At 42.8% G+C, this 24,394-nt stretch overlaps 2 protein-coding genes across 2 annotated transcripts in view; one reads left to right on the top strand and one right to left on the bottom strand.

Annotated features, from left to right (window-relative positions):
* Prkra (protein activator of interferon induced protein kinase EIF2AK2) overlaps positions 1–12,208 on the bottom strand; it is an 18,342-nt gene extending 6,134 nt beyond the window's left edge. The window contains exons 1-6 of the mRNA XM_021193046.2: positions 11,979–12,208; positions 11,298–11,467; positions 7,793–7,874; positions 4,893–4,971; positions 3,827–3,944; positions 1,277–1,371 (exon numbers count right to left, since the gene is read on the bottom strand). Of these exons, the coding sequence (XP_021048705.1) occupies positions 1,277–1,371; positions 3,827–3,944; positions 4,893–4,971; positions 7,793–7,874; positions 11,298–11,467; positions 11,979–12,043 (609 nt within the window). The 5' untranslated portion in view covers positions 12,044–12,208. The remainder of the gene's footprint in view (positions 1–1,276; positions 1,372–3,826; positions 3,945–4,892; positions 4,972–7,792; positions 7,875–11,297; positions 11,468–11,978) is intronic.
* Positions 12,209–14,374: 2,166 nt separating this feature from the next.
* Pjvk (pejvakin) lies at positions 14,375–22,726 on the top strand. The gene is made up of 6 exons (XM_021194813.2): positions 14,375–14,746; positions 15,512–15,707; positions 16,302–16,443; positions 19,855–19,972; positions 21,353–21,451; positions 22,351–22,726. The coding sequence occupies exons 1-6, from the start codon at positions 14,536–14,538 to the stop codon at positions 22,641–22,643; spliced, it is 1,059 nt and encodes a 352-aa protein (XP_021050472.1). The 5' UTR covers positions 14,375–14,535; the 3' UTR covers positions 22,644–22,726.
* The last annotated feature ends 1,668 nt before the right edge of the window (positions 22,727–24,394 follow it).

A 24,394-nucleotide genomic window follows, 5' to 3' on the forward strand; every position in this document is an offset into this window, starting at 1 on the left:
TTTTTTTTTTTTTTTTTTTTTTTTTTTTTTTTTTTTTTTTTTTTTTTTTTTTGTTATCAGGTATGACTGCTACAAGTATCTTTTTAGCATCTATTGAAAAGGTCGTTTCTTTTTCCCTATAAATGAACTATTAGCTCTATATGGATGCCATTATGGCTGTGCCACCAGATATGGGGACTGGGGCCCAAACCTGGTTCTCTGCAAGAGCAGTGAGTGCTCTTAGCCGTCTCTCCAGTTCCTCTGAAAGGAATTTTTAAAAAATACACATTTCTCTCCATTTCTTCTGCCCCCTACCTTAGTTTGGGTTATCATATTGCATATACTTTCCATAATGCCACTCCAGTGGTCTCTCTGGTCCTAATATTCATTTACTCCCTATAATCCAAGGAAGGGAGTTCCTTCCTAACCGAAAGGTTAGTTTTTTGTTTTTCCTGCCAGGATAAAATGTTAATGACTTTTCACTACCCTTAGTATGAACAGTAGTCTCTTTAGTTTAGTTAGCCAATTTAAGACATGATCTCTCTCCACCAGCCTGGCCTCACTCTTTGAGGTTTCCCCCCGCCCTCCAACATTATGTTCTGGATCTACAAAACACTTAGGGGTCTTTTCTAAATGTAACGTTTTACTCTGGGTTCTCTGTGCCTGCCATCTTCACCCTCGAATTTCCTCCCCTGCTTTCACTCTGTATGTCTTAGCTTCGATGTCACTTCCTCCTGGAGGCTCTCCTGAAAGCCTGATCTTGGCTGGATGCCTTCTTCCATGTTCACGCACAGCCCTACACCTGCACTGACCATCCATCGCTAGTGTACTCCTCTTTCAGCCAGCAATTAAACTGGTGAGAGGCAGAAGCCGGCTGTGTGCTGTATCCCACGACTCCTGACACAGTGCAAGCTCACCAAATGATCACTACACATGCAGATGAATGAAGGGATGACGGAATGGATGCGGAAAAGCAGCACCCAGGCCCGCTCTTGGTTAATTTGCTTACTTGGACCTCCTGCGTGCTAAGCACAGAGCATTCCAGAGTCAGGCTCCTGGCTGAACTCTTATTTTCAGATCCCATTCTGAAATTATGAATTTACTGTGTCTCTCAAATCCTCTTACCTGAACCAACCCTGGCTCACATAGAGGAGGCAATAAAAACTGGAAACTCAATAAAACTATATAACTCAACATTTTAAACATTGCAACTCTGAAGCAGCAATACAAGAAATGAAGGGACATCTCCTGCAATAGTTGTTCAGTTTTGTTCAAATCCTGCCTGATTATTACTTACTAGAGAAATGTGGTTCTCTGGAGAAATATTACTAAACTTGGCGAGAAATTTCTCAGCAGCATTTCTCTTGGCTTGTTTTTTTGATGCTCCTTTTCCTAAATAAAGAAAAAGAAACAGTAGATTTAGAAATTGATGTCAACAGAAAAATGATAAAATGTGTACAGAGTTGTGTTTCATTAGTGAATATCTCAGGATTTTCATACACTGGCCAATACTTTTTATTGCACTGACACTTCTATTTGTTATAATATATGATGTACATACTGTGTGTACATCTGTGTGTACATCTCAACATACCATACCTCCCAAATCCTTCTGTGTCCACCTATATTAAATCTGGCAGCATTTAGCTGCCAAAGTAAAACAAACACACACACACACACACACACACACACACACACACGAGAGAGAGAGAGAGAGAGAGAGAGAGAGAGAGAGAGAAGCAGACAGACAGACAGACAGACATAGACATATGCTAGATAAATGCTCTATTAATAAGTTATACCACCAGTCCTCAAATTCCATTAATTATTGTATTTTTTAAAATGTGTGTGTGTGTGATGTGTACATGTGAATACGCGCGTGTGTGTGTGATGTGTACATATGAATACGTGTGTGTGTGATGTGTACATGTGAATACGTGTGTGTGTGATGTGTACATGTGAATACGCACATGTGTGAGTGATGTGTACATGTGAATACGTGCGCGTGTGTGTGCGTGTGTGTGTGTGATGTGTACATGTGAATATGCGTGAGTGTGTGTGCATGTGTGTGATGTGTACATGTGAATACGCGCACATGTGTGTGTGCGTGTGTGATGTATACATGTGAATACACGTGTGCGCGTGTGTGATGTGTACATGTGAATACACACGCGCGTATTCACATGTACACATCACACACGCGCACACACACGTGCCCACGTATTCACATGTACACATCACACACACACGCACACACACGCACACGTGCCTATTCACATGTACACATCACACACACACGCACGCGTGTGCGTATTCACATGTACACATCACACACACACACGTGTGCGTATTCACATGTACACATCACACACACGCACACACACACGCGTATTCACATGTACACATCACACACACGCGCGCGTATTCACATGTACACATCACACACACACGCACGCGTATTCACATGTACACATCACACACACACGCGTATTCACATGTACACATCACACACACACACACACACACGCGCGTGCTCGTATTCACATGTACACATCACACACACACCTATTCACATGTACACACACACACACACACACTCTTAACATGTATATCTTGCTCAATATCTTTCATAAGCTGACAACTATGTGAATTTTTCTTTAAAAAAATTAATCAAGGAATAGGAGATACTGGAATTGAAAGACATGTTAAATATCTACTTCTGTACTTTATTTGTATAGATTTAAAAACTGGAGATAGCTAGACATAGCAGCTCATGTACTTGGGAGGGAGAGGCAGTTGGATCTCTGTAAGCTCTAGGCCAGCATGGTTTACATACAGAGTGAGTTCTACAACAGCCAGTGCTACCTAACAGGGAGGCCCTGTCTCAAAAACAAAACCACAAAAATGACTGGGGATATAACTCAGTCATAGAACACGTGCCTAGAACATGACAGGCTGTGTGTTAAATAGCAAACACCACTAAACAATAAAAAACAAACAAACAAACAAACAAACAAAATGGAAATCAGAGAGACTAAGAAGTTTGTGCAACTGTCTAAATCATGACTGCATGAAGAATGTAAGCTGAAGGCCCTGCCCCTGGCCAAGTATCTTCTGTGCTGAGCACATGGCCACTTAGGAGTAAACGCAGGCCTGTTACTTGAGTCTAATCTCCATCTAAGGTGCAACACTATTTATTGTATTTTTCTTTTCTCACCTGTACTAGGGATTGGACCCAGGACTTCACTTACACCAGGCAAGCCCCTTATCACTGTCCTGCACCCATAGCTCATTCAATCCCATGTTAATCTACTTTAGAAATGACCAAAGCATGAGAAGGAGGTTAACACAGGGATTCTCACTAGTACTTCTAAAGTGACTGTTTTTCCTCACAGTGTATTACCTTTGTAACACAAAATCTGCTGCAATTAAAAAAAAAAAAATCTCTATTATCTTTTTGTTATTTATTATATTATTATTTCTATTTTATATTTTATGATTCTGGGGACTGAAACTAGGGCTTCATACACACTAAACCAATAGTCTACCATTAGGAAACATACCCTCAGAAGCTCACCACAATGTTTTTTGACACATAGTCTCTCATTCTTCACCCCCGTTTTCCAATCCAGTAAAGACTACTTATGGCACAGAGCCTATAATTTGCCTGTCTTTTCAGTTACAATCTCATTTTTAAAACATCAAATTAAGAAATATAACTATTCTCAGAAAGGCAAAGATAGTAGAAAAGAGACATCAATATCCAAAAAGCCAGGTGACAGAAATTTCCATGGCAATTCCCCATCTGAAAACATTACAAGCGCCTCTCACTGTAAGAGTCGAGTACCCGTTTCCATGAAGGATTCGAGCCTGCAGATCGTGGTGTACTCCCGCTTATGAGCCGGCCCTCCTTCCTGGGAAAGAGTGTATTCAGGAAGTCGCCAGCCATGGTGAATTGCTAATTCCTGTAAAAATTGATGAGGTTACAATAGAAAATTTAACTATTCAATGGCTCAGTCACACAAATGATGTTCCTCTTGGATTCTGTTCCTAGTCATGTGCTTGAAAAGCACCATTGTGCTGGCCAATGGGAAACTGCAGGAACACCCTGTTATTTCCCATGGGCAGACCCATATTTTATATTCTTCTATCACAATGCCAAAACCACAGCAGTTCTGTGCCACCGACAGTGTTTTTCTATTCCACAGTGAGCTGCTGCCGGCTGCCTGCGATCAATGGGAAAGTTAGGCTACATCTTTTCTTTTTTCTTTTCTTTTCTTTTTTGCTAGAATCAAGCAATTAAGTAGGCGCCCTCTCTTCTCTTGAATTCAGCTGCACAGCTAAGGTTCTGTGTAAACTCTGTCTCAACAGAAGTAGAAAGAGGTAGGTTACAAGTGTAGTGAGACATACCCTACCCTTGAAGCATAAGACCGGTCACCCAACTGCTTATTGGCCTTTTGGCTAAGAAAAGTATAGACCTGTTACACCAAGGTCTGCTTATATTGAGTAACCATTCAAGCAAACAAAGGCAAATACTGAACAAGAGGAAAGTCCAAAACTGATTAATAAAAAAATCATTTCAAGCTAGCTACACAGACTGCACTGATCACAACTTAGAAACAAAATACTCACTGCTGGGGCATGGTGGCACACACCATTAATCCCAGCACTCAGGAGGCAGAGGCAGGTGGATCTCTGTGAGTTCCAGGTCAGCCTGGTCTACATAGTAAGTTCCAGGATAGTTAGGGACACATAAAGAGATCCTGTCTCAAAAACACAAAAAAAAAAGAAAGAAAAAGTATTTATATTCCCCTATTATGTTTTAAATACCAACTGCTTATCTTAGCCTTTATGATAGTACAAATTTATTATACGTTTGGCCAGTAGACAAATAGTATGGAAAACTAACTTACCTGTAATGAGCCAATTGGATTCAGCTGGTTCTTTGGCTGTTTGGATGGATCAGGCATTAAGGGGTCAGGAACTGCAAAGCTAAACATTATTTAAGAGTGTTATTAAATAAGATGATTTACTATATAAATGACAATGTATTCTCTATTTAACCACCTCAGCCCAAGCTCTTCCATCCCTTCGACAAGGACTGAATACCCTTTGCTTCTTTGGGAATCTGATCCACCCATTATCCTAGGGCTACATCGAGCCTCGTTTCCAGATGTCTATTGTTTTACTTCAAAGGATCATAACCTCTCATTTTTCTGAGTCACTGTACTACTTGGGGCCAAGCTTGGTGGCACATGCCTATAATCTTGCCACTCTGAAGGTAGAGGAAGGAGGATCAGGAGCTCAAAGCTACCCTTAAACCCTTAAACACAGAAAGTCTGAGGCTAGCCTGAGCTACACAAGACCCTATATTAAAAAAATAAAATTTAGTGTGGATCTTTAAAAAGTTACTTGGCCATAAATTATTCAATGTTGCACAAACCTGTCCATTCCTCATCTAACTTCTTCTGAATCACACTGACTACTACTTGGTTGTAGGGCTGATGTATTAGTTACTTCGATATGCTTTGTAGTGCATTGTACATAAGAGTTGCTTAATAAAACTATTTAAAGTGTACATAGTAAGGGCTGGAAAGGTGGCTCAGTGGTTAAGAACACTCGCTGTTCTTACAGAGAACCTGGTTTGGTTCCAAGTCCCCACAGGGTCAAGATGGTTAACAACCACCCATAACACCAATTTCAGGGGATTAAATGCATCCTCTGTCCTCTGTGGGCACTAGGCATACATATAGTACACATATATACATGCAGGCAAAACACTCATAAGCATAAAGATAAATCTAAAAATAGTCCCAGGGAAAGTACATGTAGCAATGGTAATTAAAGAAGAGATCATAAATTTGGGATGAGGCGGTGGGTTGGACAAGGAGGAGGGGAGACGGAGAGGAGTGATACAGATGTATGATTGAATTTCTTAAATGTGCGTGCGTGCGTGCGTGTGTGTGTGTGTGTGTGTGTGTGTGTATGTGTGTATGTTTGTATGAATGTATAAAGTACATTACTATTAAAACCACTTTTTACATATAATCCTCTAAGATTTTGATGTATCTTGTGTAAAGAAAATATCCTGTATACATCTGGTTTTAATGTGTGTGTGTGGAGGGGTTATAATCAGGGGAGAGAGAAGAGTTTCGTCAAGGGTATTTGAAATGACTAGCTATTTGGGGAATCAATGCCTACTTCTGAAGAAGCTGCGCTTCACATTGACAACTACCTAAATAAATAACTGAAGCGTCATTCCTGCCATGACACGAGTGAGACTCAACTGCTGCCATCTCCTCCAACTGGCACGTTTAACACAGGCAGGCGGAGTAGACAAGTCTTCCCTTACAATGCTGCATGCCGAAGCTATGCAAATAATTGGGATGGAGGAGTGAGAAAGTCCCTGTGTAGGCCTGTAGGCCTGATTACAGCTTAGTGATTCTCATCTTATCTGCCAAAAAGCACAAATACATAGCAAAGCTTGCTTAGGAAAGTTTCATGGTGACAAAGTGAAGTACCCACATGCAGAGAGGACCTGCTGTGTGCTGATTTCTAAAAACATACTCTGGCATGACCTTTGGACTACACAGAACAGCAAGGTCACCAACAGTTGAAAGTGCTCAAAAGCTGGGCTACCGGAAGTGTAACCTGAAAGCCATCGTAAGTCATGGATATTCAAGACAATAGGAAGTTAAGTAGCACCTATAAGGTCAGCTCCAAGGCTGGCCCAGGGCAACCACTTATCTTGAAAGTAAGTATGTCACTATTTTAAAATTACCCAAAAGCTTGAGAGTGACCAAGAAAGAGAGCGCTATGGCATGGAGCCTAAATATACTCCTAAATCTGTAAGTCTCACTAAGGTTAGAGAACAAAAATGCCAACTATGGGCAGATTACACAAGACTAAACTCCAGGCATCTCTGGGTGTGTGTAAGAGAAGCCGAAGGCACACGTTCCACAGTGTGCCTGGTGGAAACAGCAGACTCCATTTATGAGATGTACAATGCTGCAGGACCAATACTCTTTCTAAAACACTGACAAGGGCAGACATTTCCATTTGGAAATATCCAGAATTATTGCTCCACTTAACATCCCCCTGTATTTGATACAGGAAAGACACAGCTTGATCCTTTTTCCAAATAAGAACTCCCAAGAGTACTTTCAGCTAAATAGAAAGGCACATGCCTATACTACTAGTTAGTTGGAGTCCAGCCTAGGCTACATAAGGAATTTGTGGCCAGCGAGGCTACAAAAGGCAAAGTAAGACCATTTCTTAAAAGAAAAAAAAAGTCGGCCAGGCGGTGGTGGCACACGCCTTTAATCCCAGCACTCAGAAGGCAAAGGCAGGTGGATCTCTGTGAGCTGGAGGCCAGCCTGGTCTACACAGCTAGTTCTAGGAGAGCCTAGGCTACACAAATAAACCGTCTCAAAAACAAACAAAAAAACCGAAAAGAAAAAAGAAAGCACTACTTTTACTGATTTTTTTCTTACACCTTATTTATTAATTACGTACAAATAATTGATTAAAATTAACATCTTCATAGTAAGAATATTAGTATCCCCCACAAATACTGGCTGCACTCCATCATCCAGCAAAAGTTAGTTCATGACAGCCTTCCTTTACAGTTAACTACCAGATTTAATAGGCTTAAATTGTCTTTAATGGATGGCAGGCTTTCACAGATACGGAATTTTAGAGTGAAGATATTAACAACTATCCGCTCTGTCACTTTTGAGAGCATATGGAAATTTTTCATCTTACCTCAGCCACGAAAATTTTGAGCTGCGGAATACAAAGAAATTTAGCTCACCAAATACTTGCATTGGCTTTCAAAATGTTTATGGCGGCCTCCGCAGCTCTATGCTTCGCCAACTTCTTACTCGTACCTTCACCTGCATTAAAGACGGGAGGAAAAAGTTCTTAGTCTCTGTGAAGAAGTATGCATTTCATATCCGCGGCCTTAATATGAAACAAAGTCACTATAGGTGTGCTGGCTCGCTACTGAAACCATCCACTTATACATGCAATTATATTAGTAAAACTCTCAACACGTGGAATCAACACATTGAAGCCAGTTTTAAAAGTACTACTCATTTGAGTTTATGTATACCTGTATGAAACACTATCTCTATACCACATATGTGTATTATATAAAATGGGAATAAACTAGACCCTACCACACCTCCTAAAGAAACAGAACTCAGCGTTTTTTCTTCCTTTATTCCTAGACAGAAAAGCGATTCCTCTCCAGCAGGCTTTCCTTAAAGAAGCAGGCACTGACAGCCCCGGTTCGAGCTAAGCAGGCAAGATTACACATTGAGTGAGACGGAGAAGGGTAAGGTAAAGCTTACATCATAAGTCTTCCATGCAATCTGTATAGCTAACATGGGTAGATAAGGGGAGGATGCAGGAAACTGACATACATCTTCATTTCAGCTGCCACGGAGGGTAAATGGTGAAGTCCATCTTTTCCTCCTGAGTTCAAATCCTCAAACTCATGGGAAATGTTTTCAAGTGTGACCCTCAAGTATCAGGACACAGAGCCCAATACTCTCTTATCTACTAAAACAGACACTTGGAATATGCCACAAGGCTAAACAGAATCTCTCGTTCTCTAGGACTGGGAGCCAAATGTCTGTTAACAGATAGCTGAAATACAAAGGGCATATTATAACAAACCTCAGTTCAGGCTCTAAGGAGACAACAGGATCAGCGTGTGGCTATGCAATCGCACCTACTCAGAAGGCTGAGGCAGGAGGATTGAGATTTAGGGGCTAGCTTGAGCCACCACCAGACACTGTGTCAAAACAAATAACAAACAAAAAGCAGCTTAGCTCCTTTTGGAGAGATTCAGGAAGTTTTCATGGAGGAAGGGGAACTATATGGACTACTAGAAGACAAGTCAAGTGAGGAGGAGCCAGAGGAGCACCGGCAAACGGTTTGGGGCGACGCAGCACAGTGTTCTCAAGGCCCCAAGGAGCTGAAAATGAATAAAGCCCGTGAGCTTGATGAAAGGGATTCTGGGATGCAGGGGTACAGGAAGAAGGGGTAGCGAAGCGGATTATACATCTGTCCTCTGCAAACCTTTGTGTAAAGAATTGCCAGGGAAGGTTTTCTTTTTAGATCATATACTCTAATGTCACCATCTAGGAAGGGCCAGGTCCTTTGTATTCCTACCAAGTATCTGTGTGGTACTGAGGCTTCTTGCTGACACTGTAAGAAGCTTGTAAATTGGGGTTTGATTTAAAAGTTTGTGAGATGGGGAGGTTACTAAATGGACAGAAAAGAAAAGAAAAGAAAAGAAAAGAAAAGAAAAGAAAAGAAAAGAAAAGAAAAGAAGGAGAGGGAGGCAAATTTGAATGCTAGAAAAAGCATTCAGAGTTAGGCAGTGGTGGTGCATACCTATAAGCCCAGAGTTTTGGAGGATAAAATAAAATAAAATAAAAATCAAGGTCAGCTTGGGCTACCTAGTAAGTCTCTGCTTCAAAAATGCAACGAAGAGCACTAGCTGTTGTGCAGAGAATGCACACCACAAGACTCCAAGTTGAAAGAGCAGTTACAAGATAGGAACTTTAGTCCAAGAGAGGATAACAATGGTCTAGATCACTGGTTCTCAACCTGTGGGTTGATGCCCCCCACCCCCCAGGGATTAGATATTTACATTACGATTTATGCAAAATTATGAAGTAGCAACAAAATAATTCTAGTATGTAATTTCATAAGTGATTAAGTGGTATCAAAATAATTCTAGGGTTGGGGTCACCACAATATGAGGAAATGAATGAAAGGGGTGCAGCATTAGGAAGGTTGAGAACCGCTGCTCTAGAGCACAGGGAACAAGAGCAAGAGAGAAGCTGACTCAACGGTTATCCAGAAGACAAGGGTTTACGGCAACAACGACACAAGGACAGGGGGAAAAGGGGACAGGACAGAGTCAGGAAGACAACCTCAAGCTTCTATTGACCAATTGACTATGGTGCCTCCCGGGGGTGGGGGGAAGGAATGTAAGGGAAAAAAAGCTGAGTTTAAATGAAAAGATGGTTGAGTTCAGGACAAGAGTCTGAAATGTCTTTCTCTAATATGCCCACGCAAAGATGCCCAGAAAGCATACAGGCAGATATGTTCTGTTTCTGGCTGAAGACAAAGATTTCAGACTTATAGTCTTTAGATAGTAATTGAAGCTGGAAAAGCCAAGAAGTTACCACAGAAAGACAGGGTTGTATGAGAAGGATCTAAAGTAGAATAGTTGAAACAGATTGCTCATCTCTAACCCAAATGCATTAAAGGGAAAATAGCTTTTTTTTTTCTTGAACATTCCTCCCAAATATTTGAAAAATGACTAGCTAAAGTAGCAACTCAATTCTAACCTTGTGGATTTCCATAAGGAAACGTCCAGTGCATAGTTACAACCAATCTACCCCACACACAAAAATTAAAAAAGCTTCAGGTTTTTTTGAAGTTGCTCCGATGAATATAGGCAACCTCAGATCCCCATATTTGAATATATGATATGCACAGACAGGCAGACAGTGGAACTTTAACTTTTCCTAATTTTTTCTTTGTATACTTACAAATTAAACTATTCAACAATTTTTATGTTTTCAACTAAATAGGTATATAGGAAAATAATGTCCATGTGTACAAATGGCAACTCTGGTAACCATTTTCTCAGGCTCAGGCTGAAAGAAGGCATGAATCTGAACTTTAAAACTTCATTGTTGTGTGACCTTGGGCATGTAGCTTATGACAAGATCTTTAAAGTTGCTACTTCATGAATAAAAAGGGGAAACAATTTTATACAAAATACCTATATAGTATTTAGAACTAGAAGTTACTATGCACTGCAGCTTGGAGGGATAAAGTGTGGGAGTCTTCTACCTTCCCCTGATTTTTCATGGACACACATTCAAGCATGGTAGATACCAAGAATTCAAAGTTCCATATGTGTCCATAAAAAAAGGGAAACTCGGAAAATCTGACGCAGTGCCTATTAGCCTCTCTGCATTGATAACTTTGTAACGTTGAAAGACGATAGCACCCACGGACTTAGCTATTGGAGCTCCAAGAATATTTTCAGTTTTTAATTCTTAAGAGGAACTTTAGCCGGCTCCCCAGATATTAGAAAGTGTGAGGGATGCTGGGAGTGTCTGAGCTTTCTTACATCTTAACGAGACAAAATTAGGGAGCGAAACAAATGAAGTTGATCCTGGAGTCTCTTGTCTTCAGAGCACGCGCCCACAGCCGTCTTAATTAAAAGCAACACAGAATCAGGACCTCCAATCCACATGGTCATGGGGAATTAACTGCATACAGACCTGTGCAAGTTATGTCACCAACGGTTACTCTGAAGGTGAAAGTGGGCACGTGTACTTGCACATCGGATCTTTCACATTCATAAACTGGAATGTTCTTGGTCTTCATGCCGTACTCGTGCAATACCTGAATCGGTGTTTTCCCAGGCTTAGCTGTTATCATCTTGCCCAAACTGCAAAAACCAGAAAAAAAAAATGTAGGCATTGCACGTCAAAGCTGAAAGGGAGGCAAAAGCATCCACTTGTCAGTTCTGACAGTCGCAAACGGTGACAAAAAGGTTCTGCAGCTCCCCAGCAGCCAGGGTCAGTGGCAAGGCCTGGGCGCGCACCTGTCCCCGAGTGCTGCAGCCCATGGAGGAGAGTGGAGAGGTCTGTACCTAGAACTTGAGAGCGGTGGGAGGGATGCTGAAAGAAACCGGGTGGGCTTGGACGAGGCAGGCTAGATCAAGTCTACACCCCGGTCTGCGCCACAAAGCTGATCAAATCCTCCCGATCGGCTAGCTGCCTAGGGTCAGCAGAGGGGCGGGGTGCCCAGCAGACCCCCAGGGCCCGGAGGGCGGGCCCAGCGCCACGCTGGGGGAGGGAGGGAGCTTTACCCAGAATGCTGCCCGACAGCCGGCTCCCCGCCCCTGCCCCGCTGCCCACCCGTCTTGGGCCTTGAGGCCTCGACGGCCCAGCGCTGACCTGAAGGTCCCGCTGTCCTCGCGCTGCAGCGGCGGGGCCTCGGCACGATGCCTGCTATGGGACATGGCGAGAAGGGACGGCTGGCCACAGCAATCGAGAGAAGTGAGGATCTGGGTCCTCCCTCTCCACGTCGGCCAGTTCCCGAGAGGAGCGTGCCCGCGCTGCCACTTGGACGCCCCTCGGATCGCTGCCTGCCTCCCTCCAGCGAAGGGACAAGCAGAGAGGGAAGGAGAGGCGGGGCCTGGGCGCGGAAGAGCCGGCCACACCCCCTCTCTGCCCAGCCTCTCTGCCCCGCCTCTCCCTGCCATGCTCAGCCCCTGGATGTTCCTGCTCCACTTTGCCACAGTGCTCAGCCCTTACCCGGTTCCCCGGGCCCCGCCCCCTCTGCCAAGTTTCTGTCCTTCCCAGCTACCGCCCGCGCCCTAGTTGGGTTCCCAGAGCTTCTCAGAGCCCGGCCCCGCCCCTCCTGCGGCCTGGCTCCGCCCTCTCTGCCAGTCCAGGCTCTTCCCAGCTTCTGCAGGTACCCCCCCTCATCGCGTTCCGCTTCCAAAGCGTCTGAGCGCCCGGCCCCGCCCCTCACCCTTCTAGGCCCCGCCTCCATGTCCTGTCCCGGCTCTTCCCAGCTCCTGCCTGCTCCCCGCTTCGGTTCCCCGAGTTTCCCCTCCCGCCTTTAGTGGTGCAGAGAGCCTCAGTCCTTTGTCCTTAGAGGGAGGCGGCTTTCTTCTCGGGCGAGAAAGCTTGTAATAGGCCACGAGCCTAGCATGTTTGAGAAGCAAGGAAGAAAGATTAAGGGTTGCATTACTTTAAGAAAGATTTTAAAATTCGAATGGTAAATTGCTAAGAAAATTCCGGATCTTGGCCCCGAAACTTGAGACCCGAGAGCGTCGGCTGGGGGCAGCAGGCTATCCTGGAATGAGGATTGCTCAAGAGCCCTGGATCCCTGGACCCGCTGCTGTCTGGCGGGCTCTTGTGGCCTGCAGGCTTAGGATAGTGGTTCTCATCCTTCCTAATGCTGTGACCCTTTAAATTCAGTTCCTCCTGTCGTGGTGACACCCCCCTCCCCCTCGCCAACTATAATATTATTTCTTGCTACTTCATATCTGTAGTTTTGCTACTATAATGCAACCCCAGGGAGGGGAGGTTGCAACCTACAGGTTTAGAACCTCTGCTTTGGGAACATGTGGGATCCCCAAGGAGATGCTGGAGGTGGAGTGCATAGCGAGGATATTTAGACCAGTTTCCAGGCTTGCTCTTCCGGTTGACCTGTGCAATGGGAAGTGATGACGTTAACCCGGACCTCTCCACCTTCGGAGTATGTTGTGGGTGTGTTAGCTCTACAGAGCGTCTTAGAAGTTTGTGAACCACTTGCTCAATGGCTCCTGTGTTTACATAACGCTCTAGAATTGAATTCTAGAAATGTTCTTACTGACAGACTCCTAAAAGGTTTTGTTTTGTTTTGTTTTTGTTTTTATATGGAATTTTTAGGTTGATGTACAAAAGTATTTGGTTCTGTGATGGAAATTTGTTTTGGGTGTATGAGAGCCCAAACACTTGGAAGCAAGGAAAAAATATCCGGGCTTAGTTATTCTCTCTTTTATTTCTGTATAACATACACGGGTTACAATCCAATAATTCTACTACACTTATGTGTTAATGGATATCATATTGTAACAACCACAGAGACACTCAAAATGTATCAACCACCTTTGGCCATACAGTATAGGTTTGTTTCTAGAATTTAATTTAATGGGTCCACAAAAACTCCTTGAAAATAAGCCAAAACTTTATATAACTATTTTTATAGGTCAAGTAATTGGATAACAGTGAGCAACAAAAAGGAGGTAAAATTCAGCAGGACTCTTATCAGTTGATGCAGTCTGAGCCATTAGTTTCAGAGTTAGAGCCTTCCATAGTTGTTTTTAATATGTAATGTAATAGTAATTAAAAGCCCTCAAGACCCTATAGCGATCTGCATCCAATTGTTTTTCTCTAAACACATAGTTTCATAAGCATACAAAAATCCGGATGAGAGAAATGCCTGTGTTAGGGTCTGTACACTGTGAAGTTTCAAAAAGTACTTTTCTGCTGCCAAAATTCACCTGCTGGGCTTGTGAAGGAATTCCTCTTGGATGATGGCCATCGCAGATCACATCCAGGCCTAATGTTAGGGCCCCGCTTGCCCTGTTTGCTGTGAGCCTCCTTTCAGCTGGCTCATTGCCTGGGGGAAAGCACTCTCAACTGTGGTCTCCTCAAGGTCGTTGGTAGTTGGAATTCGTTTTCTCTATATATATTTTAGCTCTGTAGGCTGCCATTCCAAGTTAGACTTGCTTTGAGTGTATCATTTACACTACCATCTATTATTCACTACCGGAGTTCGTGAAGGGAGGCGCTGCTGTGAATTGTGCACCGGTAAACTACTTGGTGAGCGTGGCCTTTATCATTCTAACCTGCGAAACTGTATTTAACATCAGGCAAGGCTTAGTTTGGTGTCTGATTCTCTTCTTCAAAAATGGGTTCGTTGCCTGAGGGTCGCAGTTGATGACATCTTGATATTAATATGTTTGCTGCTGCTACCAAGAGCTTCGTTAAGCAAGTTGGAGATGGAGGGAGATTAGTCCCTGTCCCAAGCCTCAGCGAAGCTGACAAGTACCAACCCCTGAGTCTGGTGGTGAAAAAGAAGCGGTGTTTTCTGTTTCCCAGATGTAAATTCACATCCACGCCTTTCACGCTTAAAGATATTCTCCTGGGAGACCGAGAAATTTCAGCCGGTAAGTTTAAATGTTTGAGAGTGACTCATGATGGGGCTATATCATTAATAACCTAACAGGGGTTGTATGGATTAATTATATTAATAATACATACTTTAAGAATAAAATAAAATTTTATGTGGTAATAATATTCAGGTGAACAATGCTTAAGTTTTTATAGTTTCAAATCTCTTATTGCTTAATTTTAAAATCAATTATAATTGTTTTTAATGAAACCGGCTTAGAAAAATGATGTATTTTGACCTGTAAAATATAGAATATTATTGGGTCTTACCCATTTCACATGATCAAATAAATGAAAGTAATTTGAATTGTTTTACAGCTTACTACAATAGGTAAACTCAGTTTTTTAAAAAATGTGGGTTCTGGGAGATGGAACTTGAATTTTCCTGCTTACATACATGTACTTTAACAAGTGAACCATCTTCCAACCCAGAAATGAATTCTTTAAACTAGATTATAAAATAGACATGATAGCTAGTCATTGGTTATGGATATTTATCTTTCTTTCAACTACTCAATAGATCTTTATTGATGTATATGTATTCTGTTGTATGAACAGAGAATTTGAGTTCCTGTTAAGTAGTCTATTATTTCTTTTTACAGCAAAATTGCCTGAAAAGCTACTTTCCATATAATTCGAAATGCTGCTTAATCAATATATTTTGGCCAAAGAATGTTTCAGTCATGTTAACATGATAATACCTAAAGCCTATGTAAGATGAATTTGAGACGTTTAAAAGATATTAAGTTTCTTCTCCTAAGGTATTTCATCTTATCAGTTACTGAATTATGAAGATGAGTCAGATGTTTCCCTCTATGGAAGGCGAAGCAACCATATTGTGAATGATGTGGGGATTAATGTTACTGGATCTGATTCCATCGCAGTCAAAGCTTCGTTTGGTGTCGTGACCAAGCATGAGGTGGAAGTTTCAACCTTACTCAAGGAGATCACTGCACGGTCAGTACAACTGTCCTGGTACACTGCAGTGTTCTCATTAGATGGTTTGAACGTATCCCCTCCACTGCAAAGAAGTCTTAAGACGTTTGGGGTCTGTTTTACAAGTTAATTGGTTTTTTTTTTTTTTATTCATTTGGAAGACTACATGCTTGCAGCTAGTTATTACCTCTACCCAATCAAAATCTATTTGATAAATATTTTCAGTTGTTTCGTTAAAAAAAAAATTCACTACATAGTGAGTTCAACTCCATCTTGGGTAAATTATTGAGAATCTGTCTCAGACTAAAATCAAAATCACTGGGTGGCAGGAAGGTGGCTCAGTGATAGAGTCCTTGCCCAGCATGCATGAGGCCCTGGGTTCAGTCCGCAGTCCTAAAAGACTAAACAAGTCATGCCTCCACTCTATAGAGCAAGAAAAACAACTGAAGGGAGAGGCAAATTAGTCAAGTGATTTTGTTTCCATTTTCTGATTTTCATTATGCTTACTCGATTCATACACGTCATTAAGATGGGCCCTGAATAACACAAAAGGTGCCTTCAGTTCTGTATGATCACATATTAGAGCATCTTATGCATGTATCTTTTTTATTCTAGAAAAATTAACTTTGACCACAGTTTGATCCGCCAATCAAGGAGCAGCAGGAAGGCTGTGCTGTGCGTGGTCATGGAGAGCATCAGAACCACACGCCAGTGCTCTCTATCAGTGCACGCTGGGATTCGAGGGGAAGCCATGCGGGTAAGATACACTCAGGGCTTCACTAACTACAAAGTTACTATGGAGTTTTTAAAAAAAAAAAATTACTCATCAAAGGCAGAAAAAACAAAAAAAGAGCCTCAGTTTTGTAGGGCTTCAATCTGGAGTGATTGTGCTTCAGAATAAGAAAGCCAACCAAAACAACTTGGGTTCCAACCGTGTATACAGCAATACAAACAATGTATGTACTGGAGTCTCTCCAATTAAATACTACCTCAGTGTTATATTAACCACATAAAGTAAGTCCCGATGTCTTATGCTTTGATTTTATTATTTATTTATTTATTTATTTATTTTTGGTTTTTTGAGAAAGGGTTTCTCTGTGTAGCCCTGGCTATCCCGGAACTTGCTCTGTAGACCAGGCTGGCCTCAAACTCAGAGATTTTACTGCCTCTGCCTCCCAAGTGCTGGGATAAATGGCGTGTGTGCCACATTGCCCCAGTTTTGATTTTATTTTTAAAAAATTCTATTCATACTGAATTTTTAAAAGTTGAGGTTTTAGCTAATTCTTTTTGCACTTATTTATTTAGTGCTGTGTGTGTGTACACACACGTGTGCACATGCCACAGTGTGCATGTTGAAGTCAAAGGACAAACTGTGGGACTCCAGTTTTCTCCTTCCACATGTATGTCACAGTGAGCAAAAACAGGTGGTCCAGCACTGTGGTGAGTGCCTTGCTCTACTGAGCCATCTCAGCAGCCCTGAATCTATATTTATACTAACATCGTTTTTCTAATTAACATTATCAATAACCAAATAGGCTTCATTTTGTGTTAAATCCTCTTAAAAGTTGTTAACTGGAAATGGAGAGATAGCTAGAAAGTTAAGAGAACTGGGCGCTTTTTCTAGGGGACCCAGATTTGGTTTCTAGCATTTACAGGGTGGCACGTAATTGGCTGTAACTGCAGTTCCAGGTGTTCTGATGCCCTCTTTTGGCCTCTGCATGCACTGCACATACATGGTGCATCTACTGCATGTATACATACATACATACACACACACACACACACACACACACACACTAAATCAATCTTTAGAAAGTCAGAGATACAAAATTATTTATATTGTTCATCCTTACCAACCTGTGATACCTAGTAATTATATGATAGGATTAAAGCCATCTGTTAGGTGACAGTCAAGAAAATGAAATTATGCTCTCTGTAGGAAAATGGATGGAACTGAAGGTTTCCAGTGAAATAAGCCAAAGTCAGACAAATATTACATATTTTTCCTCATATGTAGAATTGAGCTTTAAAGGTGTGTGTGCATGTGTGTGTAGGCTTATGTGTGTGCTTCATGGGTTTATGTGCAGGTCATGAAAACCATGGAAGGGGAGGAAGAGATTGTGGGGCAGACAGAAGGTAACGGGGCAACTGTGACGTGAAAGTGGCAGGGAGGGTGACCGATGTGAGGGGTGGAAAGCAGAGGGGTGTGTCAGAGGACACATTAGAGCAGCGCACGTGGCACATGCAATCATTATGAACCCCATGAGTTGGTATGCCTTTTATACTTTTAAAGTGGGATGTGGGATGTCTCTGCCTGTACAGTGTTTGCTGTGCAAGCATGAGGGTCTGAGTTTGACCCCAGTGACTACATGAAAGCCACGTGTTGCACTGTGGCCTGAGATGCCAGCAGGAAGGAGACAACAGGAAGAGGACAATCCCTGGGGCTTGCTGGCCTGCTGATAGCCTTGCCCAGCGAGCTCCATGCTGGGTGAGAGACTAGCTCAAAAATAAATAAATAAATAAATAAATAAATAAATAAATAAATAAATAAATAAATAAATGAGAGTGACAGAGGAAAACCCTTAAGACTGACCTCTGACTTCTACGTGCATCCACACATGTATGTGTTCATGTACCCATGCATGTGCATGCACACACACATGCACACACACACACTGAAAAAAAGAAAGAGAAAGAGAAAGAACACATCTCAGAAGTTGGGAATAGACTGGTGTCAGCAGGGGCTCAACCCATGGGAACAATGTTATTGTTGGATAGGATAGGAAATTTTAGTTCTGGTGGCCCGTGGCACAGCATAATGAATACAATTAACCATGTATTATATTTCTCAAAATGGTTAGGGGAAAGGTGATATGTTTTGTGATGCAATGGGAGGGAGTTCCTTAGCAGGCCCATGCTGTGGCGTTCCCCCTCCCCCCACTAGGTACCGACCATAAGACTGGTGTAGTCTAAAGTTTATTTGGGGGCATGAGCAGGGGAGTGAGAAGGGAGTGTGAGAAAGAAAGGGGACAGAGAGAGACAGAAGGGAAGAGACCAACAACTGAAACACATGAAAGGGGTAGGGGGAGAGGATAGAGAGGGAGGAAGGGAGAAAGGGGAAAGGAGAGAGGGAGAGAGAGGGAGAGAGAGGGAGGGAGAGAGAGAGAGAGAGAGAGAGAGAGAGAGAGAGAGAGAGAGANAGAGAGAGAGAGAGAGAGAGAGAGAGAGCACTTGAGCACTCCTGTGAGCACAAACAGTCCTTTTATAGCAAGGCAGGCTCATACCTGGATGTTGCTAGGTAACTGTTGGGCGGAGCCTAGGAAAAAGTGCTAACAAAAGCAATGTTTCATGATAACACAGCATTGAAAGTTTAAGGCAGTGGATTAATGCATTCCTTTAATTAATTAAAACCGAGTTGATCACTGTCTGATGCACATTGACTACACCAAGCAGCGCATTGCCTCGCATAGGTGTTTACAATATGGTGTCTAGAGAGCTTGCTGCTCAAACCTGGTGACTTGAGTTCAGTTCCCCAGGACCCATGAGAGAAAGAGAAGTCGTCCCCTGATCACTGTGCATACAGCACCCCACGCACATTACATCTTAAAAAATATAGGACAAACGGTTGGTCATCTTTTCAGCCCTCTCCAGTTGTAATTTAACATATTACGTATGATCTATGTAAGATGACCAAGACATTTCTAAAACTCTAAATTCCTTCTCATGAAGATCTCTCAATTGTATCCATCACGTCATTGTGAGGTTTCTGTTCAGAGTCTGTATTCAGATATCTCCGACTTCTCATCAGCACCGGTCGTTTAAGGGGCATATGCTGAAACATTTACTTGATGGCAGCCATTCTGGTGACCGGGAAACCTGTGGACGGCTGTGGGGCTTCTGATGGGTGAGGCTGAAAAAGATGGCTTTCCTGCAGAACACTCTGGGGAGACTGATCACTGGCTTCAATCCTAATGCGAGAGAGCTGAAAGGTCCCTAGCATAGACCACACTTGGGTCTCCATGACAACCCTTAATGGAGGCGGGCAGCTCTTGGGTCAGTGACTGTGGTTTGGTTTGGGTGGGATTATGGGAAGTTTATTTCTCCAAAAAAGCTCCCCAGCCCTCCTATGCTCTCTAATGATATTATTTTGTCTGTTTGTTTACTGCAGTTTCATTTTATGGATGAACAGAATCCCAAGGGAAGGGAAAAGGCTATTGTTTTCCCAGCGCACACAACTATAGCTTTCAGTGTTTTTGAGCTCTTCATCTACCTGGACGGTGCCTTCGGTGAGTAACAGATACACCTAAAAGCTTGAGCGATTGTATTTTGAAGGAGAATGTAATAGGAATGAATCCTGCTCCTTTTCCTCCCTGCCTCTCTTTCTCCACTCCCTCCCTCCCTTCCTTCTTCTTTCTTATAGAAGCAGGCTGTATGTATAGCACAGCCACCAGTCTTACCCTAGGGCGAAGCAGCTGGGAAAACTTGCCCCTCCCACTTTCCCAGGACTTCCTCTGTGTTTCTCAGGGAAGTCTCCCGTACTGCCCCACTTACAGTTATAGCTTGGGAATGAAACAAGGTCCACTGACAAAATACTCCTTAGCTTGTGGGAAGGGTAATAAATGACTTCTAATAGATAGCTTGTTGAAGTGGCAAATAAAAAAAATCTGAAGGCAGTAAGATGCCTCAAGTGTCTAGTGTCCAAACAGCTGGTATTAATAAATTTTTACGTGTTTAGACATGACTTCCTAGCTGCACACTTCCTTAAAAATAACAATAAAACTCCACTTTAGAATGTGTGTGTGTGTGTGTAGTACTTCCTCTACAGTTACCATCTTGCATGGTAGCTCAAGTGCAGCTCACTTTAGTGGTCTACAGTTCACAGGACTTTAAAGTTAGTTAACTGCCAGAACAGTACCAGATGTAGCCTCAAAAGGACCAGGCAAAAGAGTCTCCTAGCTCTCTATGGGAATTTACATTTGTAGACCTTCTTTTGTTAACTTCTGTCTGTCGTTCTGGAGAAGGGGATTAGGAAAATCTAGAAAGGAAACTGAATTCTAAGGAAACGCACCCCTGAACCCCATAACTGCTGGGTTTTTTTTTCAGTTCCATTGACTGTAGGCAGGAGTATAAAATGGCATTCATCAAAATGGAATCTTGTCCATGAGCAGATTCTTTTGGCCATATTTCCATTTCCAGGAAATATTGTTATAGGTCTACTGAGACATATGTGCAGTGATCAAGGGACAGGTTCTTTAGTTCCTAGTAGCAAAAATATTGGAAACATGCTGAGAAGACCGGTGAGCACAACAGAGGGAACCAAACCATGATGAGTGGTCACCTCTGGGCATGCAGTGATGTCTAAGAGATGTTTTAAAGTGCTGTGTGCTAGGGAATTGTTTCTGGAAACATACATAAGCCTGCACACCAGTCCTCCTAAGCATACACAAGGCAGGGTAACAGGGTGGGTAGAGACATGTCACTGTATGGTTATAATCTCTGAATTTTGTACTTGTAAATATATCTTTTCCTCAAATGTGTAGTCTAAGCTTTACTAAAACAAACAAACAAACCTCTTTGAACTGTAGGCTTGAGAACTCATATCACCTATAAAATACTCAGTAAAATGTAGTTAAGTTCTAATAACATCTTCTTAAATTTGTTTGTAGACATTTGTGTCACATCAGTGTCAAAAGGAGGATTTGAAAGGGAAGAAACGACAACCTTTGCCATGTTCTACAGACTGAGAAATATACTCTTCGAAAGAAGTATGTTTGCAAACTTCATGATGGTTTGGTTTATAATAGCTGAGTAGTATTCCGCTATGTAGGTGGACCATAATTTCTATATCCACGCTTCAGTTGAGGGACATCCAGGATGTTTCCAGCTTCTGGCTATTATGAATAAAGCTGCTATGAACACAGTTGAGCAAGTGTCCCTATGGTATGGCTGGACATCTTTTGAGCACCTGCCTAGGAGCAGTACAACTGGGTCCTGGATAGAACTATTCCCAAGTTTCTGAGAAACCGCCAAGTTGATATAAGTTGTCTAAGTTTGAACTTCCACTCTCCCGACTCCACATCCTTACCAGCATGTGCAGTCACTTGAGTTTTTAATCTTAGCCATTCTGATGGGTGTAAGATGGGATCTCAGAGTCCTTTCTACCTGGACTGCCTGGTTGGGCCTCAGTGGGAGAGGATGTACTTAGTCCTGCTGGGACTCAATGTCCCAGGGTCAGGTGGTACCCAAGGGGAGCTTCCCCTTCTTTGAGGAGAAGAGGAGGGTATAATGGGGGGGGATTGTAATGGCAGGACTGGGAGGGGAGAAGGAGGGAGGGCTGTGATTGGGAATAAAAAATAAAAATCTTGAAGAGGGGAGAGAGAGAGAAAGACAGAGAGACAGACAGAGAGATACACACACACACACACACACACACACACAGAGAGAGAGAGACAGAGACAGAGACAGAGAGACAGAGAGACTGCTGAAGGGTATTTGGGAATGCATTCTTCTTCCTGTATCTACGGGTATAGCTACCTACGCAGTCTGTAAACATGTTTAAAGCCCAGTTGTTTCCTGATGGATGGTTTGGGTTGACACCTTTATAAACAGTTTGGGGTGCAAAGTTATTTGGACTGCTAACACATTTCTGGTTTCTGTTTTGCAGATAGGAGAGTGATGGACGCCATCTCTCGTTCCCAGCTTTACCTGGACGACCTTTTTTCTGACTTCTACGACAAACCTCTCAGCATGACTGACATTTCCCTCAAGGAGGGGACTCACATCCGAGTGAACTTACTAAACCACAACATCCCTAAAGGGCCCTGCATCCTCTGCGGGATGGGGAACTTGAAAAGGGAGACGGTCTACGGCTGCTTCCAGTGTTCCGTGGATGGTGTGAAGTACGTGCGTCTTCACGCAGTCCCTTGCTTTGATATCTGGCACAAGAGAATGAAATAAAAGGAAGAAGGAATATGCTTTGTGCGCGTTTTATGTGCTACTGTGCCACACGCCTTCCTTACATTCTTTAGGTTTGCTTGGATTTTTTTTTTTTTTTTTTTTTTTTTTTTAAAGCAGGAGGCACTGGGAGCGATGGCGCATGTCTGCTATGTTCTAGCTCCTCCGGAGGCTGAGACAGGATAGCACGCGTCCAGGGGTTTGGGGCTGGAGTGCACTATGCCAATCGGGTGTCTACACTGATTTCGATGTGGTGACCTCCAGGTGCTGAGTCTGGCACGGCCTTGGTGGGGACAGAATGATATGGTTCCTGTCCCTGGGACAGGGCCTGCAGGCATGGGCCTCCAGGAGTATTAATGGCTGCTGTGGGCATGGGGCTTGTTGTATAATATCGTAAATATTTTCACGTTCCTCCAAGGAATGTCCTGTTTTCGTTAATGACTCCACGAGAATATGAGACGGCATGAGTTCAGGAGGTGAAGACATTTTGCTAATGTCTCAGCAAAATGGCAAATTCTGGGACCTTCAGCCTCCCTTACGGCTGTGAAAAAGAACTCTAAAACTATGGGCTCAAAAATATATAATTTCTCAACTATGCAAAAAATGAGGATGTAATATGAATTATATGAAGGGCTTCTCAAATCTAAAGGAACAAAGGCAGCTGCATTAACGAACCAGCTTGTCAGAAAGATACAAAGGCAGGCAATTCCTGAGTTCAAGGTCAGTCTGGGACACAGGGAGTCCAGACACAGGTGTGGTACAGATGATAATTCAGGGTGGGGTCCCACTTAGCTAGCCCGGGCTTAACAGAAGCAGGCAGATCTCTGAGCTCATTTGCAATGTTAAGAGAAAAGGTGTTCTTGCTGTCTCCTAAAAATTAAGGGACTGGGGTCACAGAATGCTGATTCATAGGATAATCAAAAGGGAACCTGGACTAAATAGATACGTAAATAAAAAAAACTGGGTTTTGGTCTGCAGGAGTTGAGGTAGCCCAAAGCAATAGCAGTTCTTTAGCAAGTTTTCTCTAGCAAGAGCTGAGCCCTCTGGGAGGTCTCTGGAGAGTAAAAACAGCCCTTCAAGAATTTTTTCTAAACTACTTAGCGAGCTGACACAGGTCTGTTTTCTAGCAGTTATTCAGTTATTCAGAGAAGGCTGTCTGGAGTGAATGTAGCTCTTTCATAGTTGCCACCCCCCCCCCCCCCCCCCCCCCCCCCCCCCCCCCCCCCCCCCGGCTTTCTGATTTTGATCAGAAAACTCAAGAATTACTTTTAGAACTTTTCTAACGATTTCTGGCTTGGTAGGAAGATTCAAGAATTTTTTTTATAGCAGTTTTTCTCCCAAAACACCCCTCTCTCAGGAACCTGGACTTAGCCAAGGCTGGTCCTTAGCATCCCAGGAACAGGGGACCACCAGGTTGCTTAATGAGGGGTGAACTGGCCCAGGTGGGGGCGGGGCAGAAGCAGGAAGCCCTTTGGGTAACATTTTCCACCCATGAGGTGATGATATTGTCCCTGTCTTCCTCATGGATTTTATGAGCTATAACACTGCTTATACAAAACAAAGCTTAATTACAAAATTCAAAGACAAGCACTCTTTCACAAATCTGTCCATTCCTTCCTAACCACTTGGGAATCATTGTATCATTTTAAGTAGCATTTTTATATAATTCATATTTGTTCTAAATAGACATTCTATGTTTAATCACTTTTTAATTCAACAGTTAAAGATAACAAATGGGCACCAAGTGGCTTACT

The sequence above is a fragment of the Mus pahari genome, chromosome 3, assembly GCF_900095145.1.
Source record: "Mus pahari chromosome 3, PAHARI_EIJ_v1.1, whole genome shotgun sequence".
NCBI classification, from domain to species: domain Eukaryota; kingdom Metazoa; phylum Chordata; class Mammalia; order Rodentia; family Muridae; genus Mus; species Mus pahari.